This window comes from Phascolarctos cinereus, unplaced genomic scaffold, assembly GCF_003287225.1.
Source record: "Phascolarctos cinereus isolate Bilbo 61053 unplaced genomic scaffold, phaCin_HiC Scaffold_4;HRSCAF=312, whole genome shotgun sequence".
NCBI lineage: Eukaryota > Metazoa > Chordata > Mammalia > Diprotodontia > Phascolarctidae > Phascolarctos > Phascolarctos cinereus.
In genome coordinates this window covers 63,150,998-63,168,085 of record NW_027555847.1, presented here as the reverse complement: position 1 = coordinate 63,168,085, position 17,088 = coordinate 63,150,998, and the positions used below count along the sequence as shown (strand labels likewise).

The following is a 17,088-nucleotide window of genomic DNA, read 5'->3' as shown; positions in this document are numbered from 1 at the left end:
AAGCCCACATATGCTAATCTGAAAGTTATCAGAAAGGTAACTATAGAATATAAGTTTCTTGAGGGCAGGAACTGGTTTTCATTTTGTCTTTATATCATTAGCACCCATCACAGAGCCTTGCATAGTAAGCACTTATTTGTTGGACTGGACAAGTGTCTACATTTTAAAAAGAAGGGAAGGAGAGAGGGAAGAAGGAAGGAAGGAAAGAAGGAAGGAAAGAAAGAAGGAAGGAAGGAAGGGAAGGAGGGAGGGAGGGAGGAAGGAAGGGAGGAAGGGAGGAAGGCTGGCTTCCAGAAGGGACATCAGGCATTTCATTGTCTTATAATCTCAACAAACATCTTGAAAGTTGCCTTATACCAGATTACTCACCATCTTTCAGACAACTATGTTATAAAGTATAAAGAAAACTACTTGGTTGTCAATGTCTAGCCTCAGTTTTTTATCTGCCTTCCTTGCATCTTAATATGGTGAGAATCAATTGAAAGGAATGTTTTTAGATCTTTGAAATGTGTAAAATGTGTCCAGGTTATTCTCATGATTAACTTTTCCTTTTCCCATGTAGGTGGAAATGCTAGAACGGAAATATGGGGGCCGTCTCATAACCCGCCATGCAGCCCGAACCATCCAGACAGCGTTCCGCCAATACCAAATGAACAAGAACTTTGAGCGACTCCGGAGTTCTATGTCAGAAAATCGTATGTCACGACGCATTGTGCTGTCCAATATGAGAATGCAGTTTTCTTTTGAAGGGCCAGAGAAAGTCCATAGCTCCTACTTTGAAGGGAAGCAGGTGTCTGTGACAAATGATGGAACCAAACTTGGGTCTCTGGTCCAGTCCGAGTGTGGTGACATTGTGGAACCAGCAACAATGAAGTCTCCAGCTGCCTCCAGCGACTTTGCTGATGCCATCACAGAGCTGGAAGATGCCTTTTCCAGGCAAGTAAAGTCCCTTGCCGAGTCAATTGATGATGCCTTGAATTGCCGCAGTCTGCATGCTGATGAGGTTCCAACCTCCGAGCCCATCAGGAGCCGAGACCTGGAGCGGGAGAGCTGTGGGAGGGAGCTCAAACCTGCCCTCCATGGTGTAGACCATCGGAAGCTGGATGAGATGACTGCCTCCTACAGTGATGTCACCCTGTACATTGATGAGGAGGAGCTCTCCCCACCCCTTCCTCTTTCTCAGTCTGTGGACAGACCATCCAGCACTGAGTCAGACTTAAGGCTGCGCTCTGTGAATTCTTCTCAGGAGTACTGGTCAATGACTCACAAGGATGACAAAATGGACACTGATACTAGTTGCCGGAGCACCCCTTCCCTGGAACGCCAGGAGCAGAGGCTACGGATGGACCATTTGCCTCTGCTCACCATAGAACCCCCAAGCGATAGCTCTGTAGACCTCAGCGATCGCTCTGAACGGGGCTCACTAAAGAGGCAGAATGCCTATGACCGAAGCCTTAGCAACCAGCAAGGGAGCCCCAAGCATGTGCCCCACGGGATCCCCGCCAAGATCATCCCCCGGGAGGAGCCAGAACCTCGGCACCGGCCCCGGCCCATCGATAGTCATTTGGCCATCAATGGTACTGCCAACAGACAGAGTAAGTCGGAGTCGGATTATTCTGATGGTGACAATGACAGTATCAATAGTACCTCCAATTCTAATGACACAATAAACTGCAGCTCAGAGTCCTCCTCCCGGGACAGCTTGCGGGAGCAAACTTTGAGCAAGCAAACCTACCACAAGGAGACTCGAAACAGCTGGGACTCACCAGCCTTCAGTAATGATGTCATCCGGAAACGCCATTACAGGATTGGATTGAACCTCTTTAATAAGTAAGTGCTCTGTGGTGGTTCAAGCTCCCATGGCTCCACTGATAGCCTTTTGGCTGGTGTATAAAGTGGGAGGTGGGGCAGAATGAAGAGGAGTGGGCATGGGGGAGAGAGACAACTGAAAAATGGAAATTAGGCAGGACAGAACCATTGAGTGTTAGCCAGGATTGGCTGAAGGAACTAGGAATGTTTAACTTGGAGAAGACTTTAAGAGGAACATAAGAGTTGTCTTTGGGTGTTCGAAGGGATGTCACATTGAGACATTAGATACATTTCTTGTCATCTCAAAAAACTGGACAAAAAAAAATGGCCCAGCATTGCAATGAGGCAGACTTTTGTTAGACAGAAGGAAAGACTTCTAACAATTAGAGAATCCCCCCACATTTCCATCAGTGGAGGCTGGTTGACCTCCACCTGCTGCAGATGGATGTAGGAGAAGGAGATGGCCATTCAGGTGTAGGCTGACCGAGGTGGCTTCTGAGTTCCTGAGATTAGACCTCCTGTGACGGAAGCTGGGGGAACTCTAGAAAATCATGGTTGGGACATAATATAGCTAATAAGAACCAAAAACAGGCAGAGATTTCCTGTGACCACCGAAGGGTTAAATGCACCAAGGCCTCACTTTCATGGTAAAGTGTTTGCCCAGTAGAGCAATTATGAGAATAGCCTGAGGTTGAATTTACTTTCCTTTCAGGTTGCATGTTTGTGTTTCTGCTCAGATTAAACCACTATTACTACAGTATTTAATATAAGGATTGTGGAGTCTCTGAAAGACTCTTTGTTTTTCACATGCAGGTTCTGGTGAGGGGAAGGGACCATTCATAGGGCTGGCAGTATAGAAACAAACGGTTGGCCAAGGGTGCTGTTATGGCAGTGATGTCACTTAGATCTGTTTACTCTCAGTTCTGAAACGCACTGTCTTTGCACCTTTGCCAAAAGGATGAACAATAGCTTCTGTCTCTGTCTTCTAAGACCTCTCTTCTCTCTGTGGAGTGTGTGAGCATGTCTGGGAAAAACAGCTGTGCCAGCGTTGAAGGCAGTGGGGGCCAACAGTCCTGCTGAACCGAACTGCTTAGGAAAAGTACTGAAAGATGACTCTGAGCTTCCAGCCTGGCCTGAGCTGTGGTTGTGTTTGAAAGGAGTAGGGTAGGTGTCACCGGCAATTGAAAGGGGGCGTGGAGGCAGGCTAAAGGCAGGCATATGGACAGGGGAAGGGGTTTGGGAAGCATAGAAGGAGACTTTTCCCAGCTGAGAATTCACAGAGCTCAACTCACCATTTTGTCCTGCATTCTCATTCTGACCTAGGTAATGAGCATATAACAGTAAGGCAGGCTTACATTTGTGTAGATCTTTGCAGATTTTAAACCATTTTCTCATCCAGTCTCTCTCGTTGTCCTCAAAGCATGGATCAGCAGGAGAAGTCAGATGATCCTAGCTGTCCAGATGACAGTTCTGGGGCCAGAGGAGGTCAGAGTGATAGACCTGAAGCCCTGTGACTTGGGAGTGGTGGAGAAATGACCAGTTTACCTGATGCCTGGTCCAGGATTCTCAGGAGTATGACTGTAGCTGTGTCTCTTATGTGAGTGACACAAGGAAAAGGCCCTTGGCAAGGAGTAAGGTAGCATGGCTTCTGTAACGGAGACTAACCTCATTCGGTAACTTTGGGCACTTTGTGAAGCTGCTCTGCTCCTCACCTTCCTCATCTCTCATGCTGACCACGTTGCCCACCATCTCATGGATGCTTAACAAATGCTTTTTGGCAGATTGATAATCATCTTACAGAGATGTTGAGAATTGGATAAGATATGGTTGTAAACGCTCTCTGAAAAGAATAAGACATTGCAGAAAGAAAAGAAATTGCCATGACTCTTGATGAATAGGAGAATGGGACCAGGGAATATGCAGCCTCCCTGAATTCCACAGGGACTCTTCCAAGCTCCCTTGAACCAACACATACCATTTCTGCCCAGCTTCCCCAGTGTCCCTCTCCTTTTATCAGAGCTCTTCACAGATTGCTTGAGGAACAAAGATTCATCTTTAATTCCTTTGGCCATTTACCAGTGCATGGGGTGAGGGGGGGAGGGCAAAGTAGGGATGGAGCGGGGAGGGAGAAGGGGTTTGAGAGCAGTGAGTGGCCAGAGGGCAGAGAGCAGGGAGGTTGAGAAGTGGAATCTATATAATCCCATGCTGAATGTCACTCCGACATCAGTGTGTTGGCTCTGATGAGGGTCTGCTTGCTAACTGGGTAGAAATAATGGTATAATCTAAAATTCTGGGTCCCCAAATAGAAGCTACAAAATGTTGTCTCCTAGCCTCTTTCCCTCCACCCTTCCCCCAATCCCCCAAAGCTTTAGAATATTCAGTTCATCAAATATTTATTAAATGCCTGTTGTGTGCTGGGCAGTGAAAATGCAAAGAACCGTTTGTGTAATATGTTTAAGCTTGACAAAGTGTTTTCCTTATCACAACCTGTGAAGTAGATAATGCAAGTATTATTACTCCCATTTTGCAAAGGAGAAGAGTAAGGCTTAGACAGATGAGGGGGTTTTTGGCAGTCATGCACTGACACTAATTAAGTGGCAGATAGCAAACTCCTTAAGAGCAGGGACTGTTGTATTTCGGTGTGCATTAGGAGGAAAGCCTTGGCCACTGAATTGGAACACCTGGGTTGAAAATCTTGGCTCGGATGGAGGAGCCTGAATTGCCGTGGGTGGGCCTTCTGAGCCAGACTGGGAGACTTTTGCTTTCTCCTTAGAATCAGCAGCTTATGGATTAAGTGGCTGTTAATCAGGAGTGCCAAGCCAAGGTCAGGTGTGTGTATGTGTGTGTTTGATGGGCAGAGGGCGGGGAGTCAGCAACTAAGGCCAGCATTTCTGGAAGGCAAAATGAACTGGGTCCTTTGAGGAGCTGTTCCCATTGGCTTGTACACTAGAAGGGTTCCTCTCCTGTTGGGAAAATTAACTACAGACAGGTATTTAAAACACTCTATTCTTAGCCCAGCCTAAAATAGTTCAGGCGGGTGGAGGGAGGGAAGTTGATGGAGCTTGGTGAGTCTGGAGAGCCTCTTGTTAAACGGGAATCTAAGATCGCACATTATTTCCAAGTCATAAGACCAGAGGCCTGATGCTGACTCTTCGGGAGATGTGGACTCAAAGGGAGCAGGGGGTGGGGCCAGCTTTGCTGCCTCCCCACCCACATCAGCTGGGACTAACACGGAGTCGGGGTAGGGAGGAATGGAGGTGGAGAGGTTGAACTGCATCCTGTGGTTCAGCCCCAAGAAAGAATAACCGTGTGGTGCTGGAGGGTCAGGGTGGCGGGTTCGGTCCTCCTGAGCCTCTTCTGTGCTAGCCGAGTGGTAATGGTTTGTTTGCACCCTGCCTTAAACTCCCTAGGTCTCTCCCATTTTCTGTTTTGTTACCTGTGGAGAAATTTAGATTGTGATTCTCAAAACCCTTCAATGTTATGGCTTAGGACCGTATTGTACAGTAAATTGAAGAAGAGTATATGACTGTGGTGGGGTTGTTGTGTGTGCCAGCTCAGGGTTAGTAAGTAGAGTTGTCCTGGGGGAAGGGAGGGAGTTGGAAGAAGGAAGGAGAATCACGGAATCTTAGAGCTGGAAGGGCCTCCAGGCAGGAGCCATCTGTGCCTAAATACCACACACACACACACACACACACACACACACACACACACACACACACACACACATTCATCTATCTGGTTTTTGCTTGGTGACTTCCGTGAATGGGGAAAAAAAGTGCTGAACCTGGAGTCATGGACCTGAGTTCCAGTTCCAATCCACCACTAGCTATCATCTCTGGAGCTTACTTCATCATCCATAAAATGAGGGTATTGGCCTAAATGACCTCTCAGGTCCCTTTCAGCTTTATATCTGTGATCCTATGACCTTTCAAGATGGCCTGGTGCAATTTTGGTTAGCTCTAATTGTGCCTGGAATATAGTATGCTTTTAATAGATGCTTATTGATTTACTAATTTTTGGGAGGTTTTTTTTTATCTTTTACGGATACTAAATCTGCTTCTATGTAATTTCTACCTATTGTTCCTCATTCTCAGGGAAGGAGGAATTAAGTCTCCATAGCTTACCCCTATTTAATTGGAAACACTAACTTCAGAAATCTCACAGTGGCCTGGGGGCAGTAGTGTCAAACTGCATATTTTCCCCCCTCAACATACCTATTTGCCTACAGACTGATGTCTTCAAGAATGACCCTCATTTCCCCGTGCTGGTTTGTTTTTTTCTGGCTCAGGTTGAAAGATTGATGTTTGGGAACCCTTCCTGTCAATTCTGTTTAAAGACATTCAGTGTAGAGAAGGCAGAGCCTGCTGTTTCTGGAGTCCCTGCTGTGTGAAATACCTTGGAATCACACCTCAAATTCCATGTGGTCCTGGAGACCTATCCTTACATGAGGTTGCCTTAAAGTGGCTTAGTTGTGTGACCATCAAATAATTTTGAGTTAACAGAAGTGTAGAATGTGGGATTGTATTGAAGGAAGTTCTGCAGCTCCTTCTGGGAACTGGCTTAGTGGGCCTAAAAAGGACCATCCCAGGGAAGCTATATCATATCCCTGCAGGCTCTTGTAGAACACAAACATGGTAAATAGGGTGGTTAGTTCCTTTTTTCCTTAAGCAGCTGGGTTGGGAGAGAGCATCGGTCTGCTCTAGGAAGTCACAGTAGTATTGACATCTCTGAGAACTAAAGAAGATTTAATTCCATATTTTTGCATTCATTTATTACTGATACAAGGTAATTTCTTCCCAAAGTTGCAAAAATTTTTCCCCAGATGCTGCCTGCCTATTGGAGTCTTCCTACTCCTCCATCATCCCCCTCACCCCATCACCAAACTGAAGGTTTTCCTTGAATGTTTTTGTCCTGTTGTCAAGTCAGCGAGTATTTATTAAGTGCCTGCTGTGTGCCAGGCACTGTTAAAAAAGCAAAAAACCAGTACCTGCTCTCAAAGATGTCACAGAGTGACAAGGGAGATACAGGTAAAGGAGCTATATACAGGATGAACTGGAGACAGTGAACAGAGGGAAGGCGTGAGCATCAGAGGAGATCAGGAAAGACTTCTTACAGGTGATGGGATTTCAGATGAAACTTGAAGAAAGCCGAGGGGAGGAAGTGAGAAGAGAGGGAATTACAGGCACAGGAGACAGCCAGTTAAAATTCATGAAGTCAGAAAATGGAATGTTTTGTGCCAGGAGCGGCCGAGGGGCCAGAGTCCCTGAATCGTCCAGCCATGTTGAGGAGAGAGAGAGAGAGAGAGAGATGAAAAGACTGGACAGGAGCCAGTTTATGAAGGTCTTTAAAAGCCAAGCAAAGGATTTTACATGTAATCCTGCAGGCAGTTGGGAACCACTGGAATATATTAACTAGGGAAATGATGTGGTCAGCCTTGTGCTCTGGAAAGAGGACTTTGGGTAGCTAAGTGGAGAATGGACTAGAGTGAGGAGAGATGGGAGTCAAAGTGGTAAGGCCCTTCGGGGACCTCTGCTTTAGGAAAGTCACTTTGTTGACTGAATGGAGAATGGATCAGAGTGGAAAAGAGACTTGAGTCTGGCAAACCACCGCCTCCCTCACTAATCCAGGGGTCAGGTGATAAGGGCCTGCACTAGAGTGGTAGCAATGGCAGGGAAGAGAAGAGTGTGTATTCAAAAAATGTTGCAAAGGCAGAACTGGCCAGACCTTGGCAGCAGCTTAAATATGGTGGGTGAGAGACAGTGAGGAGACCAGGATGCCTCCCAGCTTGTGAGCCCGAGGGGCAGGGAGGATGGCATTGCCTTGGACAGTTGTAGGGAAGGTAGGAGGGAGGATGATTTGGCAACTAAGTCATTGGATCATAGGACTTAGAGCTGAAAGGGCCTTGGAGAGCTAGTCCAACCTTTCTTTTTGTTGATAAGAAGAGTGAAGCTAAGAGATGACCAATCCAAGTTAACACAGGTAGTTAAACACATAGTCAGGCTTCACATCAAGGCCTTCTCATTCGAATTGCAGTGTGCTTTATACAGTACTATTCGTCACTCCAAGCAAAGTACCCTGTGAGGTCTGAGAGAGGAAATCTCCTTTCCTCCTTAGGAGAAGCATTAGGAAAACAGAGGCAGGAGTCACAGAAGATTTTGGTAGGCAGTTCGGAAGGGAACAAAAAAAGGGGGCTACCCTGGGCACCAGGACAGGGGTTCTGGTGGCAGCCTCAGCCCCTTCCCACTCCCCCACCCCTTTTGCTTTCAGACCTCCCTTTGACTCTCTTCCCTTCCTACAGCCAGCTTTCCCAGAGTAGGCCTCTGGCTGCCTGTGCCCTTTCCGTAAGGTTGCTACTTCAAGCTGAACAAACGTAAACCTCCCCCCCAAAAAAATGGAAAGGAAAAAATACTATGTAAGAATCGCCTTAGAAAGTAACCAGAGCCTGTGTGTGTGTCTTTATGTGCCCCACCAAGTCTGAGTTTTTTTGGTATGTGTGATGCCAGTACCAGTCTGCCTCAGATTATAAACTCCCAGAGGGCAGAGATGTGTGAGTGTGTTCTTTTTGGTACCTGGCCCAATTCAGACCCCCAGTAAACACAAGGCTTCTTCCCTGCCAGCTGCCACATCTGGCCTCCAGAAACAGTGAGAGCTGGGTAGCATGATGGGGATGTCAGAAGTCACAAGGAGATATTGAGGGAGAAAAGGGGTGACGGGATGGTAGGATCTTAACATGAGTATGATGTCCCCTCATCTAGAGAATGCTGATATTCTGAGGCCAGACCCCATCCTGGGGTACCTACCTGGTTTCCTTCAATTTCCTCCTTCTTCAACCCCATTCCCAACCTAGGAACTGGAAGAGGCAGCCCACCCTGCCAGAGTTCCTGAGGATGCCCGAGTGTGGCAGGGAAGAACCCAGTATGTGAGGAGAGTTGGGCACAGAATCAGTCCTAGAAATTCCAGGATCAGTGAGGTTCCTCTGCCTTCCTAGCCCCTCCAGCTCTGAAGAGATCCTGAATTCGGGGCTCTTCCATTCTCTATGTAACTTCTTCCCTTGGAAGCTGAGAGCAAACACTAAGCTTAGTCACCCGTCTCAGAACAGGCCATTGTGGAAAGAATCCTGGGTGGAGGCAGGGGTGGGGGTGGGCTTAGGGGTGGCTCTAAACAGGACAGACCTAAGTCTGAGGAGTCAGGCACATGCAGGCTGCCATGAAGCCTCAGCACTTAGGCAGCTAGAACACTCTCTAGAGAGCTTTTTAAAAGCATGCTTGTTTTCCTGCCTTTGACTCCAGTAGCTATTTCTTTTTCAAGGGCTCAGCCATGGAGATCCCCTTGGGTAAATTCCTATCTAGTGCAGAGATGAGGAGAAGGCAGAACATACTGGATAGAGTACCTGGCTTCTGGTCTTGGCTCTGCCACTGACTTTGTGACCTTGGGTGACCTCTCTTATCAGCAGAGTCAGAAAGCCAGACTGGATTAGGGGATTCTTAACCTTTTTGTGTGCTAGACCCCTTTGGCTCTCTAGTGAAACCTAGAATAATATTATTAAAGGCATAGAATAAAAAAACATAGGATTGCCAAGGGAAGCCAAAGGCTAGTAAAAATAAAGATGTTATTGTTTTTCTCATCCAAGTTCACAAAGCCCCCTGAAATCTGTGGTTCATGGACCCCATATGAAGAGTCTTTGGGCTAGGTGATCTCAGAAGTCTCTTCTGAGTAAATGAGGCTCAGGAATGCAATCTTTCTGTCCCCTTCATGGAAGGCTTTCTGCCATGAAATACTTCTTAGCAGCCCAGCTTGTCCATCTGTGGCACTCCCGTAGCTGTGTGTTAATATGATCTGTTTTTGGAGGTGTTGCAGCCCTTTGGGGGAGTCTCTAGGAGCCACTCCATCTCAGACTTTGAGAGCTATCAAGAGAAGAGAGGTGGCCACGCCCCCTGGACAAGTTTCATAGCTAGTGCATGTAGATAGCTTGAGTAACTACTTTGTGCCCAAAGACATGTGCTTGGTAGTGAAGACAGTTTTGGGGGGAGGGCGCACTCTTATTGTTTAAACAACCAATTCATATACAGTCATTTATTTTACATGTATTTATACTCTATCTCTTCTGCTGTCCACCACCACCACCAATTGAACAACGACAAAAAAAAAACCCTCATCATAAACACGCATGGTCCAGCAAAACAAATTCCCACATTAGCCATGTCCAAAAATGTGTCTTCACATCTTAAGTTCAGTCACCTCTCTGGCAGGAGGTGAGAGGCCTGTTGCATATTCAGTCATGTGGGAACACAGTTTATCACTGCACTGATCAGAGTTCTAGGGTCTTTTAATGTCATTTTTCTCAATAATGCTGTCATTGTATATCTGTTCTCTTATTTCTGCTCACTTCACTTTTCATGAATTCATAGATGTCTTCCAGTTTCCTCTGAAACTGCCCATTTTGTCATTTCTTGTGGCACAGTAATACTCCATCACCTCCATATACCACAGTCTGATTATCTATTTCCTAACAGGAAGACATCCCCTTAGTTTCTAATTTTGGGCTGCCACAAAAAAAGAGCTACTACAAACGTCTTTGTACGTGTAGGTCCTTTTCCTCTTTCTTTGATCTCTTTGGGTAAGAGGCCTAGTAGCTGTATCACTGTAGTGGGTACAAACATCTCTTGGGACATAGTTCCAAATTACCTTCCAAGATGGTGTCCCAATTCACAGCTCCACCAACAGTGTGCTAAGGCTGCCTGTTTTCCCTGAAGTCCCACCACGTTTGTCATGTTTGCCAGTCTTATGGTCTGAGGGCTGGCAGTTGGAAGCCGTAAAGGCAAGTTTGAAATGTTTCCTCCAGACTCATGCTTACTTTCCTGTGGTTGTTAAGAGATTCTTTTTTTCCTTCTTCTCTGCTCATGTGGAATTAGAAGAAGCTTCCCTGGAAAGAAAGGCTGGGTGCCTAGCACTGTGCCAGATGTTCATCGAGAGGTCAAAGTAGGCTAATTCCTTCCCTAAAATGCTAATAATCTAGAGACAAACAAGTGTATATAGTGTTGTATGTGTACAGCGTGAAGAATTTATACACATATAAATATACTATAGTGTCTCTACCAAGGACTACATACACCCTGTGCAAAGCCTTTCCCTTTAAAAAAAAAAATTCTTTTTTTTGTTCTACAAATACCAAATACAACGAACATTTTCCATGCATGTAGTAAAACAGGAAAGGAGGATTGAACATGAAACTGAATCTCTTTACTTACAGCCTGCTTTTATAAGTGTATAATAAATCCAACATGTAACTTTCAAGCCTGTGATTCCTTTTGGACTTTTCTGTTCTTTTCTGTGAAGTTTTTTAATGCTTCAATGACCCTCCTTTCTCTCTTTTTATTTTCTTTCTGGTTTTTTTTTCTCCCGATAAAAGTCTCACTGTTCCTTCTACATACTCCCCCCATTGGAAAAAAAGATTCAAACAAAGCCCTTATGACAAATATGTATAACTGAGCAAGACAAAATTGGATCTATATGAAAATGTTTGTCTTATTCTACATAGAGTCCATCCCTTCTCTGTCTCAAGGTGGGTAGCATGCTTTATCACTGGTCCTCTGGAATCATGGCTTATGACTTCATTTGATTAGAGTTCTTAAGTCTTTCGTTTCCTAACCCCACTAGTTAGAAGGTCTCCCTCTTCAGATTACCTTGTATTTGCTTATCTGTGTACATGTTCTAGTCCCTCATTACAATGTAAAATCCTTTCAGGGCATGAATGATTCTGTTTTTATCTGCATATCCTCAGTAACCACCTTTTACCAAGTACTTTACCAAGCAAGTATTTATTGTTTGGATTAAACCTAGTATCTAATCTAGCTTATCCTTCTTTTTCCCAAATCTAGTTTGTACAAAAACCTGAGCACAGCCTGTAATTGTGTTCTTAGTCTCTACTTGCATAGCTATAGAAAAGCTCCATTCCTGTGCTTTCTTGCACTGTGGAGGTGACATTGGTTCATCAAAGGCTGTAACAGCAGCACTTAAGCTTTATCAGGTTCTACCCAACTAGAAAAAGACAGTGTATGCGGATGTTTTACTATAGCTGAAGAATCATCTATTAAGTCTTAAGTCATGGAAAGGTTACAGTCTGCATCAATAGAGACATTTGTAGTGTGGTTAAAAGAAAAGACCATTGAATGACTATTCAAGCCATTTTGACCACTAGAGTGAGTTATGTGACCTTGAACAAGTCAGTGAGTTTCTCTAGGTATTACTTTCTTCATCTGCAAAATGGGCATGTAATACTTATCTCACAGGGTTACTGGAAGGAAAATGATTTTATTCTTTCAAGTACTATATGAATGTTAACTATTAGGAGGAGATGCTACATGGTTTTCTCTCTCATGTTCACAAAGACAAGAGAAACTTAATGGTGTGACCTTGGGCAGGTCATATGATGTCTCTTAGCCTCAGTTTTCCTCATTGTGAAGTGAATGGTACATATGACTACATGATCTGAGGTACCCTCTGGCTGCAAATCCTGTGTCTTCACCCATTTCTTCTTATCAATGATATGTCTTCTCAGCCTCTTGGAAATCATTACAGAGAACTTCTGTATTAGTGAACATAAAGACCTAAGGCAAATGCATCCATTTCATAGAGAAATCATAAAGCACAAAGTCTTAGAATTGAAACAGACCTACCTCATGGTCTGTTTCTAGTCCAGGGGTGGGGAACCTGCAGCCTTGAAGCTATATGTGGCCTTCTAGGTCCTCAAGTGTGGCCCTTTGACTGAATCCAAACCTCTCAGAACAAGTTGTATGGATCTATCATATATTTGTGTGTGTGTATATACATATATGTAGGTATGTATGTGTATGTATCATTTGTACATGGTTGTTAGATTGTGAGCTCCTTGAGGGCAGGGCTTGTTTTTTGCCTTTCTTTGTACTCCCAGAACTTACTTAGCACAGAAGCTAGTATGTAGATGTTTAATAAAATGCTTGTTGACTTGAGAAACACTATGTATACATCTAAGATATAAAATATATATCAAGTAAATATGAGGTTGTTGTTCAGAGTGAGGGGAAATCAGCAAAGTCTCCATGTGGGAATCGACACTTCGGTTGAGTGGGTCTTTAAAGGAAGCTAGAGATTCTGAGCGGGTAGAGATGAGGGAGGGAGTTGAAAGCCTGGGGAAATGGGCTCTGCCAAGGGCACCCCCCCAGATGCAGTGCCATGTGGGAGGAAGTCAGTAGTCAGTTCAGTTGAATCATGGCAGGCCATAAAGGAGAATAATAAATGTCCTAAGTCTGGGAAGGGAGGTTGGAGCCAGATTGGGAAGGGCTTTAGATGCCAAACAGAGGAGTTGCATTTTTATCCCAGAGGCAGTAAGAGTCCCCTGAGGATTGTTGAGCAGAGAAGTGATGTGGGCCACCCTAGGCTAGCTCCTTAGCAGTTGTGGAGGAGAGATCAGAGAGGGGGGACAATTAGGCTCGTGCAATAGGCCAGCCAGGAGGGAGAAATGTTATGGATAAAAAGCATAGGTTTGTGTCTCATTTCAGAAGTCAGAGAAAAATGTGGCTGTCTACATCTAAATATGGGAAGACAGTGTGATAGAGGAGAAAAAGAAATAGATTTGCATTCAGACTGTATTCAAGACCCAGTTTCTGCCACCTTTTACTCATATGCCTTTGGGCAAGTGCTCTTATCTCCTGGATTTGTCTTCTGCTATACAAAATGATGGAGTTGATCTAAGGTCTCCGAGACCTTCCAGCTTTAAATCCGTGTTCCCATGGCAAGCGAACAGCTGTGGATATCACAGCCAAAGATGGAACAGAATTGTTGAGAAGAGTTCAGATGCCGTCAGCAGCCAAACAAAAATATACCTTGTGATTGTCCGTTCCCCATTTTAACAAGTCGTCTGTGCCTGTCTTATCTCCCCTGCTGAACTGTAAGGTCCCCGATGGCAAAGACTGCGTGTCCTGCAGCTTTACCTGCTAGAACCCTGCAAAGGGCCTAGTAGGTACCCAACAGCTAACTAATCATGGAAAAAAGAAAGAGCGTCTCAGTAAACTTGAAGCACTTCGAAGGTTCAACATGGCAGCCAAGGCCCTAGGAATACAAAAAGGCCAATTGCAAAGCTGTGAAAATCATTTAAATTGTTATCTAGATGTCTCTGAGGATAGAGCACCAGGCTTGGGATCAGGAAGACCTGAGTTCAAATCCTACCTTGGATGCATGATAGTTGTGTGACACTGGGCAAGTTACAATCTTTGTTTGCCTCAGTTTCCTGTTCTGTAAATATGGGGATAATAGTCACGCTTATCTCTCAGGGATATTGTAAGGATCTTATGAACTAATATTTGTACAGCACTTTGCAAACCTTAACGTGCTAGCTATTGTTATCATCATCATCATCATCTTTCCAATAAAGAAAACCGTATGGTATAAAGGAAAGAGAGCTAGATTTAAAGTTAAGGAACTTGGTTTTGAACCTCAGCTCAGCTACTCAGCTACCATCATACTCACTGTGTGACCCTGAACAAACAAGTTGTTTAAATTCCCTGTGCCTCAGTTTTCTCATCTGTAAAAATGGCTAAATAGAACCTGTAGCGCTACCTTACAGGGCTGCTGTGATTCTCAGATGTGATTATCAATAGGAAACCTCTTGAGGAGTATAAAGCCTTTTATAAACTGTAAAGTACTCATAAATGGGAGGATCAAATGATACAGCGTATGTGGAGCACTTCAGAAACCTTAAAGAGCAATAGTAATGCCTGATTATGACACACAAAGCCCAACTCTAATGTTGAGGACGTGGAGACCAAAGTGACTTGTCCAGGGTCACACAGCTAGGATGAATGAGACCAAGGTAGGATGGGAAACGAAGAGTGGAACTCTGCCTGTGAGACCAGGCAGTGTCTATAAATGTGGGGTCTTCCTTGAGCAAGACTGAGAAAGCCAATGAGAATTCATTCAGGTTGGAGGACTTGTAGTAGGAACCAAGACAGACCTTTGAAAATCACTTAGAGGGTGTTATTGGAACACACATGAGGAGCAATACCTGAAACAAAGACTAACTGAAAGTTTTTATTTTATTTTTTAACAGGATCTGTGATTTCATTGGAGTGAGGAAATTGTGGTTAGGAGACTGCCTCTCCCATTGCAAACCAAACCATCAGCCACTTTATAGCTTAAGAGTGTTAGAGAGCTGGCTGGGGGACTCACTGAGAGGTTGAATGCCCTGTCCGTTGTCACCCCACAGAGTGTGTGTCAAACGTAGGACTTGAGCCCACGTCTTCAGGACTCCGGGACTGCTCCCTGTTCAGTACACCAGGCTGCTTGTTTAAATAGAGTCCAGAGAGGTAGGGGAAAGGGCTTGTCCTCTAGGAAGAGCTAACCCTGGGATGCCTCCCTGGTGTAATGAAAAGAGAATACAGTGTTCTGGTCCTGCCTTGTCCTTTCATTTCTTGTATGTCCTGGAGTAAAATATTGGACCTTGTGAGATGAAGTCATTTCAGAGTTGTTGTGGAAACCAGATAAGATGATTGGAAAAGCTTTGGAAAGTATAAAGCACATGCTGATGTGAGAGTTCTGTTTATTATTATTTGGTGGTCTTATTCCTCCTGTTATTGATAGGGCAGTTTCTATAACTGTTTTAGAATCACATAGAATTAGAGTCCAATTCCAGTCTTTACTAGAGGGAGGGTGTGACCCCAGCACTGTTCTCAGAGACAGAGGTCCCCCTGAGGAGTCCAGGTCGTGTCCCAGGCCTGAGCTTGCGACAGGAGATTGTGGACCTTAACAAAGGAAGATGGGCAGTTTGTCAGGTTGTACCAAGCACCCACTGAGTTTCCTCTTCTTTCTACTATCTGAGAACCATGAAGTGGGGAAAACAGGTTGACTGTCTGTCTCACAAACTCCAATTTCAACAAGGGCCTCTGGAATTTTGGGCAAGGCTTATACAACCCTAGCCCATGATCCTTGCAATGGGCATGAAGGTGAAACTGGGGACAGAATCCCCTTCCCTAGAATCCAGTATAAAAAGCAAAACTCTGTACCCTATTCTCCTCAGCTTAGGTCTCTGTACTCATTTCATTGATGCAACATGTATTTGTTAGAAGCCTACTGTTTTCTCAATGGGAAAGGTACTGTGGAGGATATAATAGAAAAATATAGCAGGCTCCATCCTTGAAGAGTTTACTGAGACTTACTTACAAGAAATAATTAGAAAACAATTATCTGTGATATGTAATCAGGTGCCAAATTGAATATAATCAAATGATCAAGGTTGCATGGTCCAGAGTGCTATAGGTTATTAAGGGGAGAGATTCATTTGGAAAAGTCTTCAATACCTCAGTAAATTTAAAGGAAGTTACCAGGTTAATCCCACCCCTGGAAATTGCATTTCCTTGGGGACAGTGGTCCGGACCAACAGGAAGAGGAGCTTACATTGTGTTGGGATTGTTTCTCAGGGCAGTATAACAGTAAGACATGCTAAAAGATGTTGTTTTCTTTTGCTTTTTTTTTTTAGATAGCATTTCCCTTTGCTGCCCTTAACTTTGTTGTTAGAAAACTGGAATTTTCTGAATAAATCCTAGAATGAAATTCACAGCCAGTTGGAAATATATATGGTTCAGGTGTGGGGAGTCTTCAGCCTGGAGTCCACATGTAGCCTTCTAGGTCCTTGGTTGCAGCCTATGCACTGAGACCAAGTTTTACAGAATAAATCCTTTTATTAAAGGGATTTGTTCTGTGAAGTTTGGATTCAATCAAAGGACTGCACTTGAGGACCTATGTGGCCTCAAGGCCACAAGTTCCCCACCTCTGGTTAGGCAGTCGTGGAAGCTGCAGCAGAAGCAGCCTTTGGATATTCCCAGTGGGATGAAACAGAGAAAGAGTTTTGAAAAACCAAGTTATTGTTTGTGTATTTTGTGAAAACCTAGATTATTTTGATATTGGGAGGTTGGAGAATCTGAGGACGAGGTGGTATCTGGAGATGTGTTATTAGCAGTAATAGTGACTAAGAGGGACCAAAGGAGGACCCTTTTGACACAGCATCTGGGGACAGGGTTATGGTTGTGTTATCGTTCTTGGATAAAAACAGTCGGGTCCCCTTACTTTTGGAAGTGCAGTATCCTTGAGGTCTTACTGGAGAGTCAGAACCCAGCAGCTCCTTTCTGGCCTATGACTCCACCCCAACCCCCACAGCTGGGGCAGGGGTGGGGTGTGTGGAGAGGGGGAGTGTGAGCTGGAACTTCCCAAGGGGCAGTGGGCAGTGGCCTATACATCTCCTAGGAATGA

General features: G+C 44.7%; 1 protein-coding gene across 7 annotated transcripts in view; it reads left to right on the top strand.

Moving 5' to 3' along the window:
- The window catches only part of IQSEC1 (IQ motif and Sec7 domain ArfGEF 1), a 303,399-nt gene that overhangs the window by 245,511 nt on the left and 40,800 nt on the right, over positions 1 to 17,088 (top strand). For all 7 annotated transcript variants that reach the window (XM_020981235.2, XM_078152246.1, XM_020981238.2 and 4 more), the window contains exon 3: positions 563 to 1,830. In XM_020981235.2, coding sequence (XP_020836894.1) covers positions 563 to 1,830 — 1,268 coding nt within the window. The remainder of the gene's footprint in view (positions 1 to 562; positions 1,831 to 17,088) is intronic.